At 37.7% G+C, this 18,971-nt stretch overlaps 1 protein-coding gene across 2 annotated transcripts in view; it reads right to left on the bottom strand.

Annotated features, from left to right (window-relative positions):
• The window catches only part of XG (Xg glycoprotein (Xg blood group)), a 60,684-nt gene that overhangs the window by 23,796 nt on the left and 17,917 nt on the right, over positions 1–18,971 (bottom strand). For both annotated transcript variants that reach the window (XM_072614484.1, XM_072614483.1), the window contains exons 2-3: positions 18,178–18,219; positions 12,213–12,260 (exon numbers count right to left, since the gene is read on the bottom strand). In XM_072614484.1, coding sequence (XP_072470585.1) covers positions 12,213–12,260; positions 18,178–18,219 — 90 coding nt within the window. The remainder of the gene's footprint in view (positions 1–12,212; positions 12,261–18,177; positions 18,220–18,971) is intronic.

Genomic DNA, 18,971 nt, shown 5'->3' on the forward strand with positions numbered 1-18,971 from the left:
TAGGTAGAGGGAAATGTGGATTTGGAACTCTGAGAAGAGGAAAGGGCTAGAGGTGTAGACTTGGGAGTCATCTGCACAGAAATTGCAGTTGCAAATGTGTGGCAGAATAAATTTTTTAAATAGGAGATCAGTGATAGCAAAAAGGCCAAGGACAAAGGCTTATGGGGAACATGAACGATTGTTCATGTTCAAGAAACAAGAAGTATGGGATAAACAGCTGGTGAAGGAGACAATGAAAATAGAGAATTATGGAAAACCAGTAGTATAGTGTCCCTTATAGAGTATCTGGCTAGTAAGAAATTACGTTTAATAGCACTATATGCCACAGAGTAAAAATAAGGACTGGAAAAAAGATTACTGGATTTGGCCACTAGGCAGTCATTGGTGATATTTAAGAAAACAGTTCATTAAAGTAGTTATTGGTTGGGATGAGGGTTAGGAGCCAGGTTTGCATGGTGTTGAGGAAAGAGTAGAAGAGTATAGGAGGAGGGAGACAAAGAAAACTTCAATGAATATAGTGGCAGAATGAGTAATGGGTTGAAGAGTCTAGAGAAAACTTAGAAAGAAATTGGAAACCAATAGGAAGAAGTCAATAGATGAGAAAAGAACAAAGACACTTAGAGAGAGAAGCTGACAAGGTCATCACCATCCTAGTGGCAATAGGACACAATAAGGAAGAAGGAATGAAGACCTACCAGACAGGGTTGCTGTGAATATGTAAAACACTTTACAAATGTTAAATCATTTTATATTAGCTATTATTACACCACTAGGTGGTAAAGTGGATAAACTACTGCATCTGGAATCAGAAAGACGAGTTTTTCTGAGATCAAATCTGGCCTTAAATACTTATTAGCTGTGTGACCCTAGACAAGTTACTCCACCTTATTTGCCTCAGTTTCCTTATCTGTAAAATGAGAACAAAATAGCAAACCACTCCAGTATCTTTACCAAAAAAAACCCAAATGGGGTCGCGAAGCGTCAGACACAACTGAAATAACTGAACAATAACATTATTACACTAGGAATTATGGGATGGGGTCACTCACTTAAAGGAATACCTTTTGCAGCTGTTTCTACATCCTTTAGGGCATTTCCTCATAAGAGAATCTTCCAGGTATCCCTAAAATTCATAGATGTAGTCCGGCACCTACTCCACTGACTCCTAAGGGCTCCCTTTGGCTAAATCAATGTAATAAGGACCTAATTACTGCTTCTTATGCCTAACTTCCCTTGGCTATTAGCATTGTTGATGGACACTTTGCTACCCTCTAACTATCTGGAAGAAGTTTATAATCATGCATGCCCTCCTATCACCTAGCACCAGCTCAACTCAGAGTGTTCAGCAGTAGGAGTAATCATTGGTTACATTATATACTAGAGTGCTGTCAAAAAGTTTTGAGCATTTTAGGCCAAAACATATGACCTCAAAATCTGGCAAGAAGCTTGAAATGATGAGTTTTGCCCCACTATGCCACCTCCAACCACAACCAAACACCATAGAAGAAATAAGAATGAAGCAAGCAAGGACATAGGGAAGATGCACCCAGATCTATCTCTCTTGACCGGAAATACTAGAAATCTCAGAGCTATGAAACATGAGGGAATACTGTTTTCTTTCCCTTTTTTTCTGGTCACTTTTTCTGCCAGATGCAGCTGTGGCCCACTAATAGTGCTACTGGCTCCTCTGGCTCTACTTGCCATATCAGAGCTCCCAATATTGTCTTCAGGTCTGGTGCTACTGTTGTCATCTGTTCTTCATTCTCAAAGAGGACCATCACATCAGAAAGATGATGCCATGACTTGCAAGTGAATTGGATCTAAGTGAGTCACGGCTATACAAGGTCACTAGCCACACTTTTTGATGGCCCCGTATCTGGTTCTAAGCCAATATCAGCCATGGTGTTTTCTTTCTTTATCCTATTCTTTTGGTTTGGAGGTAGTAGGCCATGCAACCTTCTGTGCCATAAGTCAACCCACTAGGATCCTAGGAGAGATATTGATTTCTAATTGGACTCCGTCCCATTTGCATGAATGCTCACATTTCTGAATTTTATGGTTACTGTTAAGAGTTTATATTCTTAATTTTCTGTAGAGTTAGACATTTTCACAAAAGTCTGTGCTAGTCTTATAGGAACTCATTAAGTGCTTCTCTCCCCTCTGCCCTCCTACCCCCAGAAGAATGGAAAGCTATGCCAGTTGTGAGAGATATACAGTAAACACAATACTCTATTGACTACTTGCTAAAAGTAGGAGTCATTTGAATCTTCCTAAATCCCTTTCTAGTTCAGTGGTCACAGCAACGATATTGCTTGGCAGGCTAAGCTATAGTCTCTAATCACAAATACATATTTTAATGCTGACATACTTATAATCCCAGAGTTTTTAGGATATATCCTAGTGTTTGATGATGCATATTTGTTATGAGGGTTTAATTTTTATTTTTTTATTAGTCAGTGAGAGGAGGTAGGGGGTAAGAGAGAGAGAAAATAAATGCCTATTAATTAGATAGAAAATCAAAATTAAATTTGAGGAACAAAATAAAATAAGACCCAGAAACTCAAAAATAAGAATAGTTTTGGATCATAAAGTATACCCTCTGTTCACCTCAGTGGGTCCCATGGTCATTACTGCATTTTAGTACTAAATATTAACTGATGGTTATCATGAATGAATATATGGAGTTTGTACTATGTGCACAGCACTGTTTTAAGAATTGGGGATACATAGAGAAAAGGAAGACAGATTCTCTTCTCTCAAGAAGTTCACATTCTGATGGGTAAGACTATGCATAAGGAAGGTTTCAACTACTTCCTAGATAGAAAGGGTTCATGGTCCCTAGAGTATAGTAACAAAGCTGATAATGAATGCCTCTTTTTTAATAGCTTATCTGCCCTGTGAGTGGCAGTTAGTTGGCAATTGGTGGAGGTGGCTTGCCCCTTATCCATAGGAATTGCTCCCTCTGGTAATGGCTTTGAGGACTAGGATGGAAGCAGGATCTAGGGAGGTCCTATCTCAAGGATGCCCTTCCAAGGGCTCCTTCATTTGTGACAATTGGCTACCAGCTGTTGCTAGTGGTGATGAGGAAGGTGAGCCCCTTCTCCACAATGATTACTTTCCTCAATGATGGCTATGGGATCCAGTGGCCTGGGCAAGACTGCTATTCCTAAGGTTCTTCTGTTCAGGGTCCTGGTCTCTTTCTATGAGTGTTTAGGGAATATGGTGGTCAAGGTTGTGGTGGTGGTTTGATTTGCCATGACATATTGCCTCTTGTCTCTCCCTCAGGGTGTTCTGACCCTGAGTCGTCATCAATAAGTATGACACAAAGAGGTATATACTTCAATAACTATAACACAAGATGAGGTGGGATGAGAAAGTAAGAGAAGTACAAACTAAGCATTATACTAGGATGGGAGGGAAGTATCCTTACCTATTAGTGGTTGGGGAGGAGGATACATAGAGAAAGGATGAGTAATCTGAAAAGACTTCATGGAGAAGGTATCATCTGAACTGAGCTTACAGGGTGGGTTCAACTGGTAGAGAGAGTAGTAGAGTAGAGCACTCAGTGCTTAGGACACAGAGGTGTGAGATGTATATAAGAGAGGACAAATGGCCAACATGAAAGCAGTGTAGACTCTACCAAGGAGAGCTGTGTTGGATAAGTCTGGGAAGTCAAGGTGGTGTGTGATTACAGGTAGCCTTGAATAACATGCTAAAGAATTGGAATCTTATTGGATAACTTTATTTAGTATTTTTGACTATATACCTCAAGTACCTATGACAATGTCTGGCATTAGAAGGTACTTAATAAATGTTTGTTGATTGATAGGCACTAAGGGTTTTGAGTAGAAAAAATAATGAAATCACATTTGTGTATATGGAAAATTAATCTGGCTTTAGTACAAAAGATAAATTGGAGAAGGAGTCAAATTAGGAAGACCTACTTAGAAGCAAATAAATTGACCAGACAAATAATGATGAGGTCCTGACTCTCTTTGTGAGAGTCACAAAGGCAATAAAAAGAAGAGATAGCTATGAAAATGTAGGATCAACAGCACTTGACATGTGATTCAATAGTATTTGACATGTGACTAGGTACATGGTGTTATCATTGACGTAGATAGGATGTCAGAAGTGGAAACTTTTTTTGGAGAAAATGTAAGGTTTCCTTTTGAGATAATACATTCTTTTAAAAATTATTTTTAATTCTAAAATTAAACAATAAAAAGTGTACTTCTATCAAGCATTCTATATGAAGGAGTGAATCCCTACTTCATACTGCTTCTTTTTTTATGGTATATTACAAATTCCACATCATTTTCAAAACTGTCCTTCTTATCTGTGCTCCCTTTTGAACTTCCTGATGCTCTTTTCTGTGCATTTAAAAAAAATGTTCCAGTGACCTTATCACTATTGCTAAATCTCTAGTTGCCCCCCCCTCCCCAATAAATATCAAGAAGGTAGGAGAGGGGATGACTATGACAAATAAGTGTAGTTAAGCAAAGCAAATCTAAACAGTGGCCATGTTGAAAAATTATGTCTTTTTCTGTGTCCATCAGCTCTCCATCAGAATATGTGTAGCATGTATACAGGTTCTCTGGAGATGTCATGGGTCATTGCTTTGATCAGAATAATTAAGTCTTACAGAGTTATTTTTATTTAGTGTTGCCATCCTTGTATAAACTGTGGTCTAGATTGTATTCATTCCATTTTGCCTTAGTTCATACTACCCAGCTCTCCTTGGTATAGTCTACTATATACTCTACACTGTATATTCCACACTACACACACACACACACACACACACACACACATGAATCAGAAACTTTGTTTTGGTTCCAAATTATTCTCTCTCTGATATTATCTTAATAATGTTTCTTTCTTGAATCTGACATATTCTCATACCAAACTCTACATGTGTGTGTTAGTCTCTCCTTTGTCCATTTCAAAATAGCCAGAAGGGAACATAAGATCTCAGATTTAGAGCTAGAAAGGACCATTGAGACCATCTACTCCAACCCTTTCATTTTACACCTAAGGAAATTGAGTTCCATAGAGGAAAAGTAACTTGCTCTAGTTCACACAGGTAATAAGTGTATAACCAGTATTTGACATAAGATGCTCTGACCCTAAAATTTGCACTCTTTCTATTAGACCATGCTGATGATACCTCAACACCCAGTCATACTGGATAGTTTGGACATTTTTAGAAGTGACAAAATAGTAAGAGTTCATTTCTGAGTGTTATATTTCTAGCATGCCAAAATTCTATGCTATGCAATCATCAGATCAAGTCATCAAACAATTTATTAAGTGTTTACTGTGTACCAGGAACTGTGCTAAGTGGTGAGAGTCAAAGAAAGGACAAATCTGTCCATGTCCTTAAGAAGCTTACGTTTTAGTGAGGAAGACAATTTGCAAAAAGCTATGAACATTCAAGCCATATGGGGATGAACTGGATGTCAAGGTTACATCAAATACTGGACACATTCAAATGTGTATCTATAAAAACTGCATTCTATAAATAGAATTTTTTAATGTTTTGCTTCCTAATTCATACTTTTAAGTAATTATCCTTAGGAGCAATCCCTGGGAAAATACTCTGATTGAGAATTTGTTATATTTTGTATAACAAAATATCTTTTGTTTGTATTTTGAATTGTATTTGAGATTGTATTGTATCGCATTTTTATTTTATTGAGAAATATCTTCTTAGTACACACCAACATCATCTAATTCAAAATTTATTCCTTAAGAAAAGTATAATATAAATTACTTTAAAAAGATTTTCTTCCATCATCTTACCCCCAATTTTTAAAAAATGATATATTCTAATTCTTAATGAGTCCTGAAAAGGGAGAGAAGCAATTAACCTACAACTGCATGAGCAATGCTTGAAGAAAAGTCTAATTTAAGTTTCTTTGATAATTCAGGATAACACCATTACTTCTGTTCTCCACTAGGCTTTTTGTTCTTTTCAACTAGTTTATCAGAGATTCTTCTTTAGAACTCCAACTCAAAGGGTTTGATGATACAGTGGAAGTCCCAACTACTATGTATTTTCCATGGTACTTCCCTTCTTAAATTATCTAAAAAGATCTTCGCTTTCATTAGCCTGGGGAACTCCATGACAGGAAGCTTCCTCCATCAAAACAACCAATCTATGAGTTGGGGAGTTCCCTGAGGCACTGAAATGTTAGTGATTTGTCCATAGTAACCCAGTTGGTAAGCAACACATACAGTTTACAAACCCATTCTCCCTAACTACACATCTAATGCTGTGGCCTCTAGGAAGTGCTATGCTTCCATCTTTTAAATATTTTTATTAATTTAATAAAATATTGACTAGACCACTGTATCTTTGTGATCATGTGTGAGTACTTTACCTAGAAGGGCTGTTGGGAGAAGGAATTTAAGAATTGATGACATGAAATTAATATTTCGAAGACTGGAGAAAAGGAAGCATAGAATATGTGAATTGCAGACTAGAATCACAACCTGTGGATTCCTATTTCAACCTTTTAATCAGGACTTCACAAGCCCTTTCTCCTTAGTAAAAAAGAAAAAAATTCTATTTCTCATAGAAATATATAATATAATAATATGATATAATATATATTATATTATGTAATACTACAAAATGTATATTATATAACATATAATATTATTCCTTATAATAGCAGGTGAAAAAATGACTAGGAAGGAACTTCCTAGGAACTAGTTTGGAACTTTAAGAGGACTGCATAATTTGAAAAGGTAGGAAGATTGGTATGGAATTTACATTTTAAAGAGGGAGTCAACTCAGAATTTCAAGCAATATGAAAGACTTCCTAACTCAGAGCTGCCCAAAAACAGAGTGGACTAGTTTGGGATAGAAGATACTACCAAACCATTCTCTTCCCAGATTCCTAAATGAACCCTTCTCTGGGATGTTGCGGAGGGGATTCCTGTTCACTTATGAATTGGTTGAGATGCTGCCTCATACTGAGATTTTATGAATCCATTATTCTGGTGAGAAATGATTTTTATCTATTTCATTTATTTTCCCATCTGTGTGATATGTTGTTACTGTTGAGTCATTTCAGTTATGTCTGACTTTTTGTGACGTCCTTTGGGGTTTTCTTGGCAAAGATGTTGTAGTGGTTTGATGTTTCATTCTCCAACTTATTTTATAGATGAAGAAACTCAGGCAAACAGGATTAAGTGACTTGCCCAGGGTCACACAGATAGTTTCTGAGGCCAGATTTGAATTCATGAAGATGAGTCTTCCCTACTCCAAGCCCAGTGCTCTATTCGCTGTGCCAACATCTTTAGATAAGCCTGTATTTGATAATAAATGATGGTTTCTCCTTTTATACAGTGGGTTATTGTTTCCTTGAGCTAGACTGTTTTAGAGACTCCCCCTCAGGCTTAATTAACTAAAAGTAAAATAGGCTAGCTATTTCATCACCAAAGCAGTCAAGCACTGAGGATGGGAAATACATATAAATATAGATATAGATATCTATAGATAGATAGATAGATAGATAAATAGATATGATTAAATATATAATTAAATTAATTAAATATACCTTTTAATTCCATACAGCACCTAGTACAGGGCTTACAACCATACCAGGCATTTGAAAGTTGCTTTTTGAAGGATTTTAAGAATTTTGCTTTCTTTATTTGACACATTTCAGGGAAATTTCAAGTACATCTCTTCTGACAGTGCCACCACCTTAGCACAGGTCTTAAGCCTGTACTATTACAATAGCCTGCTGGTGATTCAGTCTACCTCAGGTCTCTCCCCACTCCAGTCTGTCTTCCATTCAGCTGTCAAAGGAATCTTCCTAAGCACAGACCTGATCACATCCTTCCTCCTAACCCCACTCCCCATTCACTAAATTTCACTGGCTCTCTACTAACCTACAGGATCAAATATAAAATCCTTTGTCTGGCATTCAGAGCCTGCATAACCTGTTTCCCCTCTCCCAACCCTTTCATTCTTCTTACACCATACACCTCCTCCCTCTCCCACTTACTCTATGATCATTAGCCTCCTTGATGGTCTTCACAAAAGAACCATTATCTCTCAACTCTGGGGCATTTTCACTGGCTGATCCCCATGTCTGGAATGCTCTCCTTCCTCTTCTCTGCCTCGTGATTTCCCAGGCTTCCTTCAAGTGCCAACTAAAATCCAAACTTCTATCAGAAACATTTCTCAACCCCCCTTAATGCTAATGCTTCCCCTCTGTTGATTATTTCCAATTTCCTCTCTATAATGCTTTCTTTGTACATAGTTGTTTTCCCTCATTAGATTGTGAGTTCCTGGAGGACAGAGACCATTGTTTGACTTTTTGTTGGTGTGTCAGTATAGTGGATAATTAATGAATATTTATTTACCGACTGATTTTTTTTTTATAAATCCGGTTAAAAAAGAAATTTGTTAGGAGAGCATTTCAACCTCTAATCGATGGGGCGGGGGGTGGGGGGGGCAGCAGGGAGACAGTTTACCAAACAACAATTTAAAAAAACATAAGGTAATGCCAAAATCTACTTTGAAAGTGGTTTCAATTTTAAACTGCGTTCATTTAAATCCAGAACAAGTGATACGGTAATCCTCTACATTTTGCTCTGGTCCAATTATATCTAAAAAATTTTATTGAATTCTTGGCATTCTAGAGAACCTAGAAAGGAGGCTAAACAAGAAAGCTAACAGTATGGAAAGTATTTTATATGAAAAGTGATTAAGGGAACTAGATAGTCTAATCTGAAAAAAAAAAAAAAGAGGCAGACCATGATAGTTGCATTGAAGTGCATGAACAGCTATAAGATGGAAGAAAACACACTCATTTCTTTGTGTCTTTAGACAGTATGCAGTTGAAAAGAGTATAGGACTTGGAGCCAGAAAGATATGGGTTTGAATTCAACCTGTGACACTTACTGTGAGAATGGATAAGTCATTTAACTTCTCTGAGCCTCAGTTTCCCTATTTGTAAACCAGGGATAATAATATCTCACAGGATTCTTGTAAGGCTCACATGAGAGGCAAATAATTACAATCTGAGAAAAATTAGCTCATTTTAAGCCTAGGGGATGATATAGTGGCCTCTGAGGTCCATGTGCTTTCTTCTTTTATAGTTTTTGGAGAGTCTATTTTAGATAAAAAGTTATGAGTTCAATCACAAATGCTCTGAGCCTCAAGTCAGGAAAATTCCTAACATAGAGACAGAGGTCATGCTCTTTAATTCAAAGTTAATCCCTGAAAGTAGGCCCTTTCCAGGGATCCATTTGTTTTGGCCCTTTCTGGAGAATCACATGTGCTGGCTCAGTGCAGAAAGACTTTATACTCTGAAATGATAAAATATCCTCCATTCCAAGAGGGCAACAGTAGGTGAGAGAGGATGAGCATAAGCCTTGACCTCAGCAATTCAAACAGTTTGAGCGAACCCAGAATCAACTCCGTGACTCTGTGTATGGTCTAATCATGTAGTTCCTATCTTTTACGCCGATAGTGGCTGGCTCTTTCTCTATGTAGTTTCTTAGGGTGACATCTATTCTCTTCCATCTCCCCTGACCCCCAAGTTTATGTCTGACTGTGGGTTCTACCTTTCGTCTCCCTCAAGATAGGAAGGCTAGTCTATCAATAACCGTTTGGCTGCAGTCCATCACAAAGATAGAATAATTTCTCAGGGGTATAAGTGATATCAGGGCAAGCAAGCAACATTGTCTCAGCATTCTGTTATATCTATGCATCTATGTCCATATATGCACACTATATGCATGTATGCATGAGTATCTACACATATAGTGCATACACATGAATACAGGCATATTCAAAATATTGAAAAATAGATGAAACTCTTCTAAGCAATGCAAGGATCTAAGACAATCCCAAACGACTCATGATGGAAAATGCTGCCCACATCCAGAGAAAGAACTGTGGAGTCTGAATGCAGATTGAAGCATACTATTTTCTCTCTTTTTTTGTTATTATTTTTTCCTTCTTTCTCGTGGTTCCTCCCATTGGTTCTAATTCTTCTTTACAACATGACTAGTGTGAAAATATGTTTAATATGAATGTATATGTAGAACCTATATCAGATTGCATGCCATCTTGGGGAGGGGGAGAAAATTTAAAACTCAAAATCTTATGGAAGTGACTGTTGAAAACTAAAAATAAATTAACTTAAATTAAAAAAAAAATATTGAAAAGCTGGAACATATCCAAAGGAAGGCAATATGAACAAAGGCTCAAGATCATGCCATATGAGGCTCAATGGAAGGAACTATATATGTCTGGCCTAAAGAAAAGTCTTAGGAGGAACAGTCTGAAAATGTTTCATAGACTTTCATATGGTAAAAGGATTAGACTTCTATTTAATTCCAGAGGGCAAAGCAAGAAATAATGGATAGAAACTGCAAAGAGGTGATTTAGGCTTTAGATGAGGAAAGACTGCCTAATTATCATTTAGGTGGCACAGTAGATTGACCCTAGACCTTGAGTCAGGAAGACCTGAGTTCAAATATGGCCTTAGATACTTACTAGCTGTGTGATCATTTAACTTCTGTCTGCCTCAGGTTCTTCATATACAAAATCTATATCTATATCTCAAGGTTGTTGGGAAGATAACATGTGCTAAAATTTGTAAAAGGTTTTTGCAAAGCTTAAAGAGCTACATAAATTCTGCCTATAATAATTAATACTATTCCAAAGTAGTCAGGACTGCCTACACACAAGTTAAGTTTCTCTTCACTGGAATTCTTCACAGAAGGGCCAGATAACTGTCAGGTTGTAAGGCCAAGCAAAGTAGAATCTTTTGGTGTTTTTGTTTTACTAAAAGTGCCTCTGATTGAATTATGGGATTAAAGAAGATCTTCTTCACACACGGATGGGCCTGCCCATTGAGCAAAGCTTGATTAGGGGAGTTGTTTTGTAGGAGGGTCCCAAGTATGTTTTGCTTTTTCTATTCAGGCACTGAATCAGAAGGTCATGCCCTCTGGCTCTTAAAAGTGTATAAATACCCTGAGAGTGAGGTTCTACTTTGCAGTTTGCTGACTGGAAATGTTCATTCTACCAGAGGAGGACTCCATGGAGCCGCCAAGGAGCCGCCGGCTTTAAAAACCCAGATGTTGGTGCTTCCCTCTCCAGTAGCTATGGTCAGATCTGTCTGTTGATTTTTGATGTATGTATCAGACAGAGGAAGCCATGTCTGTTGATCTTTGATTTCTCTGTATTTTCTTGGAAGTTCAGGGTGCTGACTCCCCAAAATAAGGTGAAGGATGTATGTGTTTGATTAAAGGAATGACACATGTGCTTCATTAAAGTGATTGTTAGCCCCTCAAAAGTTGCCTTTTCTTTTAGAGAAGCAGATCAAAGAACCTGTGATAGCAACCCCCCTGTGTATGTTGGGGTACTTACTGACACACAGGTGTATGCTGAAGATGAGGCTCTTATTCAGGTATAAACTCAAGACTATTTGTCCCATAGATGAGGTCCCTCAGAGATTCAGTGATTCTGTCTAAAATTCTACAACATGCAGACATTTATTTGAAAGAGAGAAAGAAAAGTTAGGTCCAACTCTTCAGGACCCCTTTTGGAGTTTTCTTGGCAAAGATACTGAAGTGGTTTGCCATTTTCTTTTCCAGCCTATTTTACAGATGAGGAAACTGAGGCAAACAAGATTAAGTGACTTGCCCAGGGTCGTATAGTAAATTCCTAAAGTTAGATTTGAACAATAATAGCATCTGTCTCTCAAGGTTGTTGTGAGGATAAAATATACTAACATTTGTGAAGTGTTTTTCCAAAGTTGAAAGCACCATATGAAATTTTAGCTATAATAGTGCTGTTCCAAAGTTGCCAGAACTGCCTCCAGATGATTTAAGTTTCTCTTTACTGGAATTCTTCAGGGTTTTCTGATCCCAGGTCCAGTCCTGTATTCACTGCACCACCTAGAAGTTTTATTAAGTATTTACTATCCATTAAGTTAATTTTATGTACATCTTGTTTGAAAAGCTCAATTCAAATATGTGACTGTAAGATGTTACCCTTCTTTAGTACAAACTATGCATATATATGTGTGTGTGTGTGTATACACACACACACACACACACACACACACACACACACACATATATATATATATATATATATATATATATATATATATATATACATATATATATATTACACTTTAAAATATTTTCAAATAGCTAAAGATACAACCCACCTGATCCTGGCTTCTTGGTAACAGGGTTAGGTCTCCTTGTAATTTCATCTATGATTAAAAGAAAAGAGAGAAATTGAAATAATTAAAAATTGAGTTTGTCAGTATTTTAAATAAGTAGTTTTCAAGTAGATGACTTATTTTCTGGTATTGTCTAGATTCTCAGATATTCTTGATCAGGACAGGGTTGGAACAGATGACCTCTAAGGTCCTTTCTAAATCTGAGAATGTGGTTTTGGACATTAGTGCAGTTAAGTTGGAGCAGAGGATTAAGTTAGAGAAGCTTGGCAAACCTATGAGATGTTTCTCACTCATATTAGAGTCTGCATAGAGGTGTCAGAGTCTTGCAACTTCTAATATGTATACATATATTTTATATATGCATATGTATGTGTGTATGTTATGTGTATACGTGTTTATGTGTAGAGATACCTATACATAATGCATACGGTGCATGACACACACACACACATATATATATACATATATATATATACACATATGTATGTATAACAGGATACTAGAGACAATATTGTTTGCTTGCCCTGGAATCACCTCCTTATTTATATCCCTGAGAAACTGTCCTAACACTGTAGTGGACTGAGGCCAAATGGCTATTAACAGCCTAGCCTTCCTATCTTGAGGGAAAGGAAAGGTAGAATAACAAGCAAACCTACCAGAAAGGACTCAGGATATTCTCCCAAGAAGGCAGTTTTGTTGTTGACTTTTTGTTGCAGAATTATAATCAGCCTAACTCTTTGTTGATGTGGAATTATGCAATCAGCCAAATCTTTTAGTATTTTCAGCATTGTACAGGGGAAAGATCATTTGTTCTGGAGTTAGAGACCTGCATTCAAATCTAGCTTTAGACAGGTACTATTCATGTGACCTTGGGAAAGTCACTTGTTCCTGTGCCTCAGTTTCTGAACCTGTAAAATGAGGGAAAAGGTCGAACTAGACAGTTTCTGAGGTTCCTTCTCTATTTCTAGGATCCCCAAATTCTGTACCTTAGACTTCAGGCAATCTGCAGCTCCCCAACTCATCATTTTATTTCTCTCCTCAGTGCCTTTGCCTATGCTGTCTGCATGCCTAAAATGCTCTCTTTCCTCATCTTGATCTCTTGGATTTCTTCCAACTTCTTTCACGCTTCGATTCAAGTGCAACTTACTATAAGAGGTCTTTTCTGACACTACACTCATTTGTTAGTGCTTACCCTGCCCCCCAATAACTTTCTGTTTATTTTATCCATCTATGTACCTATTATAACCCTCTCCCAGTAAAAACACTTTTACAGCAGGAACATTTTTTGTATTCCCAGCACTCAGCACAATGCTTAGTTACGTAGTAGGTGCTTGATAACCCCCTTTTTAATTTAATTGAAGACTTCCCCAGAGATCTATAAGTAACTAATAGACAAATACACCCAGGAAACACTCCCTGTTCATCTGCATGGGGAAAACCACTAGGGAACATTCCATCTGCATTATTCTGCCACAGACTAATGTTACTACAAATTTGCTACAGACAGTGCTGCTCTTCGTCTGCCTCTTTCAAACGTGTACAGCCATATCACTGTGGTATAATCAGTCAATTTTCACACCAATCCCTTTCCACACCCTGCTCCCACTACCTAAGGGCTGTCTCAGAGTTTGAGAAAGTTTGGTATCTTTGTGAGGGCTATTAATAATAGTTACTGTCTAAAAGCCAATCTGTGGGATTGTGTTAACAGTGAAATAAAAAAAAAAAAGAACATTGGACTAGAAGCGAAAAAACCTGGATTCTGCCTCTAACTAGATGTGTGATTTTTACAATGACTTATAATCATCTGGAACTTGCTTTCCATATCTAGTAATAACAGCTGTAGTACTTCAAGATTTACGAAGCACATTATGTGTTATCTCATCTGATCCTCACTATAATCCTATCAGCTAAGTGTTATCTGTATTATCTCCATTTTCAGGATGAGGAAACTGAGGCTGGGAGAGATGAAGTGACTTGCTTAGGATCACATAGCCAGTAAATGTCTGAGGCAGGATTTGAACTCAGATCTTCCTGATTCCAAATCCCGGCTCTATCTACTATGCCACCTAGCAGCCTAATCTATTACAATTCATTTTATAGATGATCACTAAGATGCCTTCTCTATAAGAAAGCAGTCATTTAAATATATGTGTCTATACAAATACATACATATATACATATATGTATATGCCTGTATATATGTGTGTGTAGGCATATGTATATATCTGTGTATGCATATAATAGATTATATGTGTGTGTGTATATATGTATATATATGCATGCATATATATGTGTATGTGTGTATATACATGTGTGTAGATAAATAGATAGATAGATATACGTATATAGATGTATGTCTGGCACATACACAAAGAACACTGGCAGTGTTTCCCTTCTCCTCTCTCCCCCCACCATGGGAGGAACTGGAGAGCCTGCTTCTGAAAGAGTCACATGATGTGTAATAGAGATGCCTTGGAGAGACTTTGGAACATAGACATTCTGTACCAGAAATGTTTCCAGTAAGAGGACAGGAGGTACTTTGATTGACTGCAGATGCATTCAAAAAGGACTAGTGCCCAGAGCACTGGACATTTTGTTTTCGGCTCATTCTTCTCTTTGAAGCCATAAGCACTCTTATGGCTTTTGGATGCAGAATTATAATTGGCCTAACTCTTTTTTGATGTGGAATTATAATCAGCCAAATCTTTTAGCATTTTCTGCATTGTACAGTGGAAAGATCACTTTGTTCTAGAGTTAAAGGCTTGAATTCAAATCTAGATTTGGACATGTTTTAACTCCTTACCTGGCAGAGTCTGATAAGAAACTGTGCCATAATGGGAGAGGCATTGGACCTTCTCCTCTCAGAGACCATCTGGCCCTATGAAAATGAACCTTGGTTCTTTGCCTACCTCAATATTTATTTCAGTTTTAGGTGAAGGATGTTAAATGAAGTGCTGGAACCTTAAGATCAGCAGACTGAGTGTCCAGGGCTTCCAGAGTCTGGATTCCCAGCATCCCTTTGTCAGCTCAGCCTGGATGCCCCAAATACCAAGAATTGACATTTTGGGACCCAGTCCAGTGGTTGCAGAGACTACAAGGTAGTCGTGCCTCATCCGGATAAGATGATAACCATTGTTATGTGGAACCTGTGCTGAGTGATCCTATTCTCCCTAGAAACCTATGTGGGATAGAGCTCCCTGAAACAGTGGGAAAAATGTTTGTTCTTGCTTATGTATTTGAATTAAATATCCTTTATAAAAACTAATTGTTGTTCAGTGGTAAAATGGCATTGGGAGCTGCTCACTGTCACCTAACAGCAGGATGGGCGTGACCAGTAAGAATTTGAGCAAATAGCAGCAGAGAAAAGACATCCCCCAAAGCCCTGAGGATACGCCTAGAACCTGAAAGGGTGGCTGCTCTCTCTGGGAAAGTGAGCCAGAGCTGATTAATATAGAAACAAACATATACATACACACATGTATGTGTGTGTATGTGTACACACATGTACATATATGCAACAGATATGTATATGTGTATGTATACATATATGTATATAGTCACATAATATCCATAATGACTGCAACAAATCTAGCTTTACGAAGATCAATTTAATGATTTTAAACACTGAGTTCACAAGATCAAATTCATAAATTAATAGAAAACAGAACAATTAATACTGTCCAAGGAAGAGTTTGTTTCATAAGACATCATTGTTATAGCTTTGTTTTTCCACATCCTCATTCTAAATTTCCCACAATAAACATGGACTGGCAACCACAGGCAGATTGGATTTGTGGGAAAGTCCTTTTATTCTATCCTTAAAGGTGAAGCAACAAGGATAATGGGGGAGGAGGGAGAGGCAGGAAACAGAAACATAGAGACCTCATCTCAGCATCTGATTGTTGCAAACTGAATAACTAGAAGAAGAGAAAAAGATTAGATAAAGTAGAAATAGAAGTCTAAGATACCACTGGTTTTCCGGTCCAAGAAGACCATGGCCCACAACTGGCTAATCGTAGGCCTGTATCATAACGAATTTCTTAGTAAGCAGAAAGAAAAACAAAATGTAAGAGACTCAGCTGTGTGCACATGAAGTTATTGCATAGGAACCTAAGGAAGAGTTCTACCAAAAAAACAACTTTAAAGAGGTAAAGGCCAATAAAGGTATTCAAGGCTTGCCTGTATTTTACACAATCCATAATGTGATTCCAGAGGAGGTCCTTCTCTAACTTCTACAGTAAACAGTAAACTCTGATTCTTGAATAAGGTACATAATAAACTTATTAATGTTGGGGGAGGTCGAGGAGGGGGACAATCCAGTTAATTTGTTTGTGTATAAAAGATACCAATGATTACAAGTTCAAATGAATGGGCAGGAACGAAACAAAAAGAAAATGTGGTAAACGTAATGGAAAAGGAGAGGTGACAATATCTGTATAAAATGTATCCTGGAAAATATAAAATTAGAGAATGAAGGCAGTTCAGGGGAGTTCATTCTGCCTCCAGTGCAGATGGGGTGTGAGACTTGTGCTTTCTATGAACTCCTGGTGTTTTTGGAAGTTCAGAAATAGGGACACCCACACCTAACTTCCTTCTTCTCTGGAGAATAACTAGTCCAATTGACTGGGAAAAAAGGATACGATGAAGAAATGGAGGAGATAAAGAAAAGGAGAAGTATATTGAGAGCAGGTAATGGAGGACTTTAATGGCCTGACTTTAAATGTCAGAAAAAGAGTTTGGACTTCATTTAGCACAGGGGTGGGGGACCTGCGGCCTCAAGGCCATAGGACTAGTTCTGTGAAGTCTGGATTCAGTCAAAGGGCTGCACATGAGGACCTAGAGGGCCACATGTGGCCTTGAGGATGCAGGTTTCCTGTCCCTAATTTAGTGGATGACAGGGAGCCACTGAATTTGAGCAAAGGCAAGTCATGATCAAAGTGATCATTTGTGAAGCCAAGGCACAAAGCACAGTGGTTAGAGAACCAGACCCAGAGTAAGGAAGATCTATTTAATTCTATCATTAATATATGCTGTCTAAGGTGACTGTGGGCAAGTCATTTAATTTCTTGGTATCATCAGAGAATTCTCCAAGACTACAAGTTGTCAGACTATTGTTGATCTGCTTTGGAACAGGGAATTTCCCTCTACCAATTAAATCACAGATCCAGACCCCACCCTACCCTACTCCCACTCCCAAAGAGAATTTAAGATAGGTTGGAGTGGGGGTTGAATACAATTTAGAAGGCTGCTGTAATCCTGCGGGTGGAAGAGGGTTTAGGGGTCAGCAGACTGATTCACTCCCTAATCACCAGGATTTCAGTCAGATAACATTCCTTGAAATAATGGACAATTCTCAAGCAAGATGAAAAACTTGATTTTATTTATCTCTGAGAATTGTAATACAAAGGTATGGTCGGAGGAGGACAAAAGTTATGTCAATACTTTTCCACCTGGCCCCTGAGAGGTAAAAATCATCCCCTTAAGGTGAAGTCTTTCAAGGTCTTTGAGCAAAAATCCATTTTCCAAACCAAGTGAATGCTGTCTTGAATTTCTGAACAGACGAAGTCTGCTATGAACCTCAGAATCTGAAACTGGTACCCAGGCTGTATAGCTTATGACAGCTTGCAATGAACTTGCAGCAACTTCACTCACTCTAAGAAGTGGCTAATTTCCACCCGTTCCTGGACATCCATTCATTTATTCTTGCTTCACTCTACAGCTATGAGATAGTCTTGTGTGGTCATGTCCTGAATACTGAGATTCAAACCCAAGCACTGTTGAGCCTGTCCTTTAGACTATCACAATGGGAGTGGAAAACATGACAACTTTTGACAAACTGATGGTATATATAATTTGTGGATGTTGTATCTGATGACTCCTTAAATGTCTTCACACTCTGAGCCTGGGATACTAGAATTCTATATTCTTTGGTAAGATAATTACTTACCAGTATCATCAAGTGCATCTGCTAAATCGAAGTCATCTTGACCTATTAGAAAAATAAATATGGTTAAGTCAAATCTTTTTTTATTTTTTATAATTTACGTGTTTTCAGTTTTCAACAATCACTTCCAAAAGTTTTAAATTTTGTCAACCCTCCCTCTCCACTCCCTCCCCAAGACAGCAAGCAATCTTATATAAATTCTACACATACATTCTTATTAAACACATTTTCACATTAGTCATGTTGCATAGACGAATTAAAACGAATGGGAGAAGCCATGAGAAAAAAACAAACCAAAACATAACAAAAGAGAAAATAGTCTGCTTGATTTTGCATTCTGACTATAGCTTTTTCTCTGGATGAGGATGGCATTTTGTATCACGAGTCCTTTGGAAATGTTTTAGGTCCTTGTATTGCTATGAAGGGCTAAGTTTATCAGATACAGTCCTCAAACACCGTGGCTCTTACTGTGTGTAATGTTCTCCTGGTTCTGCCCATTTCACTCAGCATCAGTTCATATAAATCTTTCTAGGTTTTTCTGAAGACCATCTGCTCATCATTTCATATTGCCCAATAGTATTCAATTACATTCATACGTCACAACTTGTTCAACCTTCCCTAATTGATGGGTTTAAGTCAGATCTTGATGGAGAAAACTAAACTTTTTTTTTTTCTGTTGTTATATTCATTAACCAATGTTTCACTGAATGATTCATTTACCATTTCTTTATCATGTGTGAAGCACTGTGAAAGGAGGTAAGGGAATGTCTACAGTTAAAGATTTGAAGATCCTTCAG

Source organism: Notamacropus eugenii, chromosome 5 (genome assembly GCF_028372415.1).
Source record: "Notamacropus eugenii isolate mMacEug1 chromosome 5, mMacEug1.pri_v2, whole genome shotgun sequence".
NCBI classification, from domain to species: Eukaryota; Metazoa; Chordata; class Mammalia; order Diprotodontia; family Macropodidae; genus Notamacropus; species Notamacropus eugenii.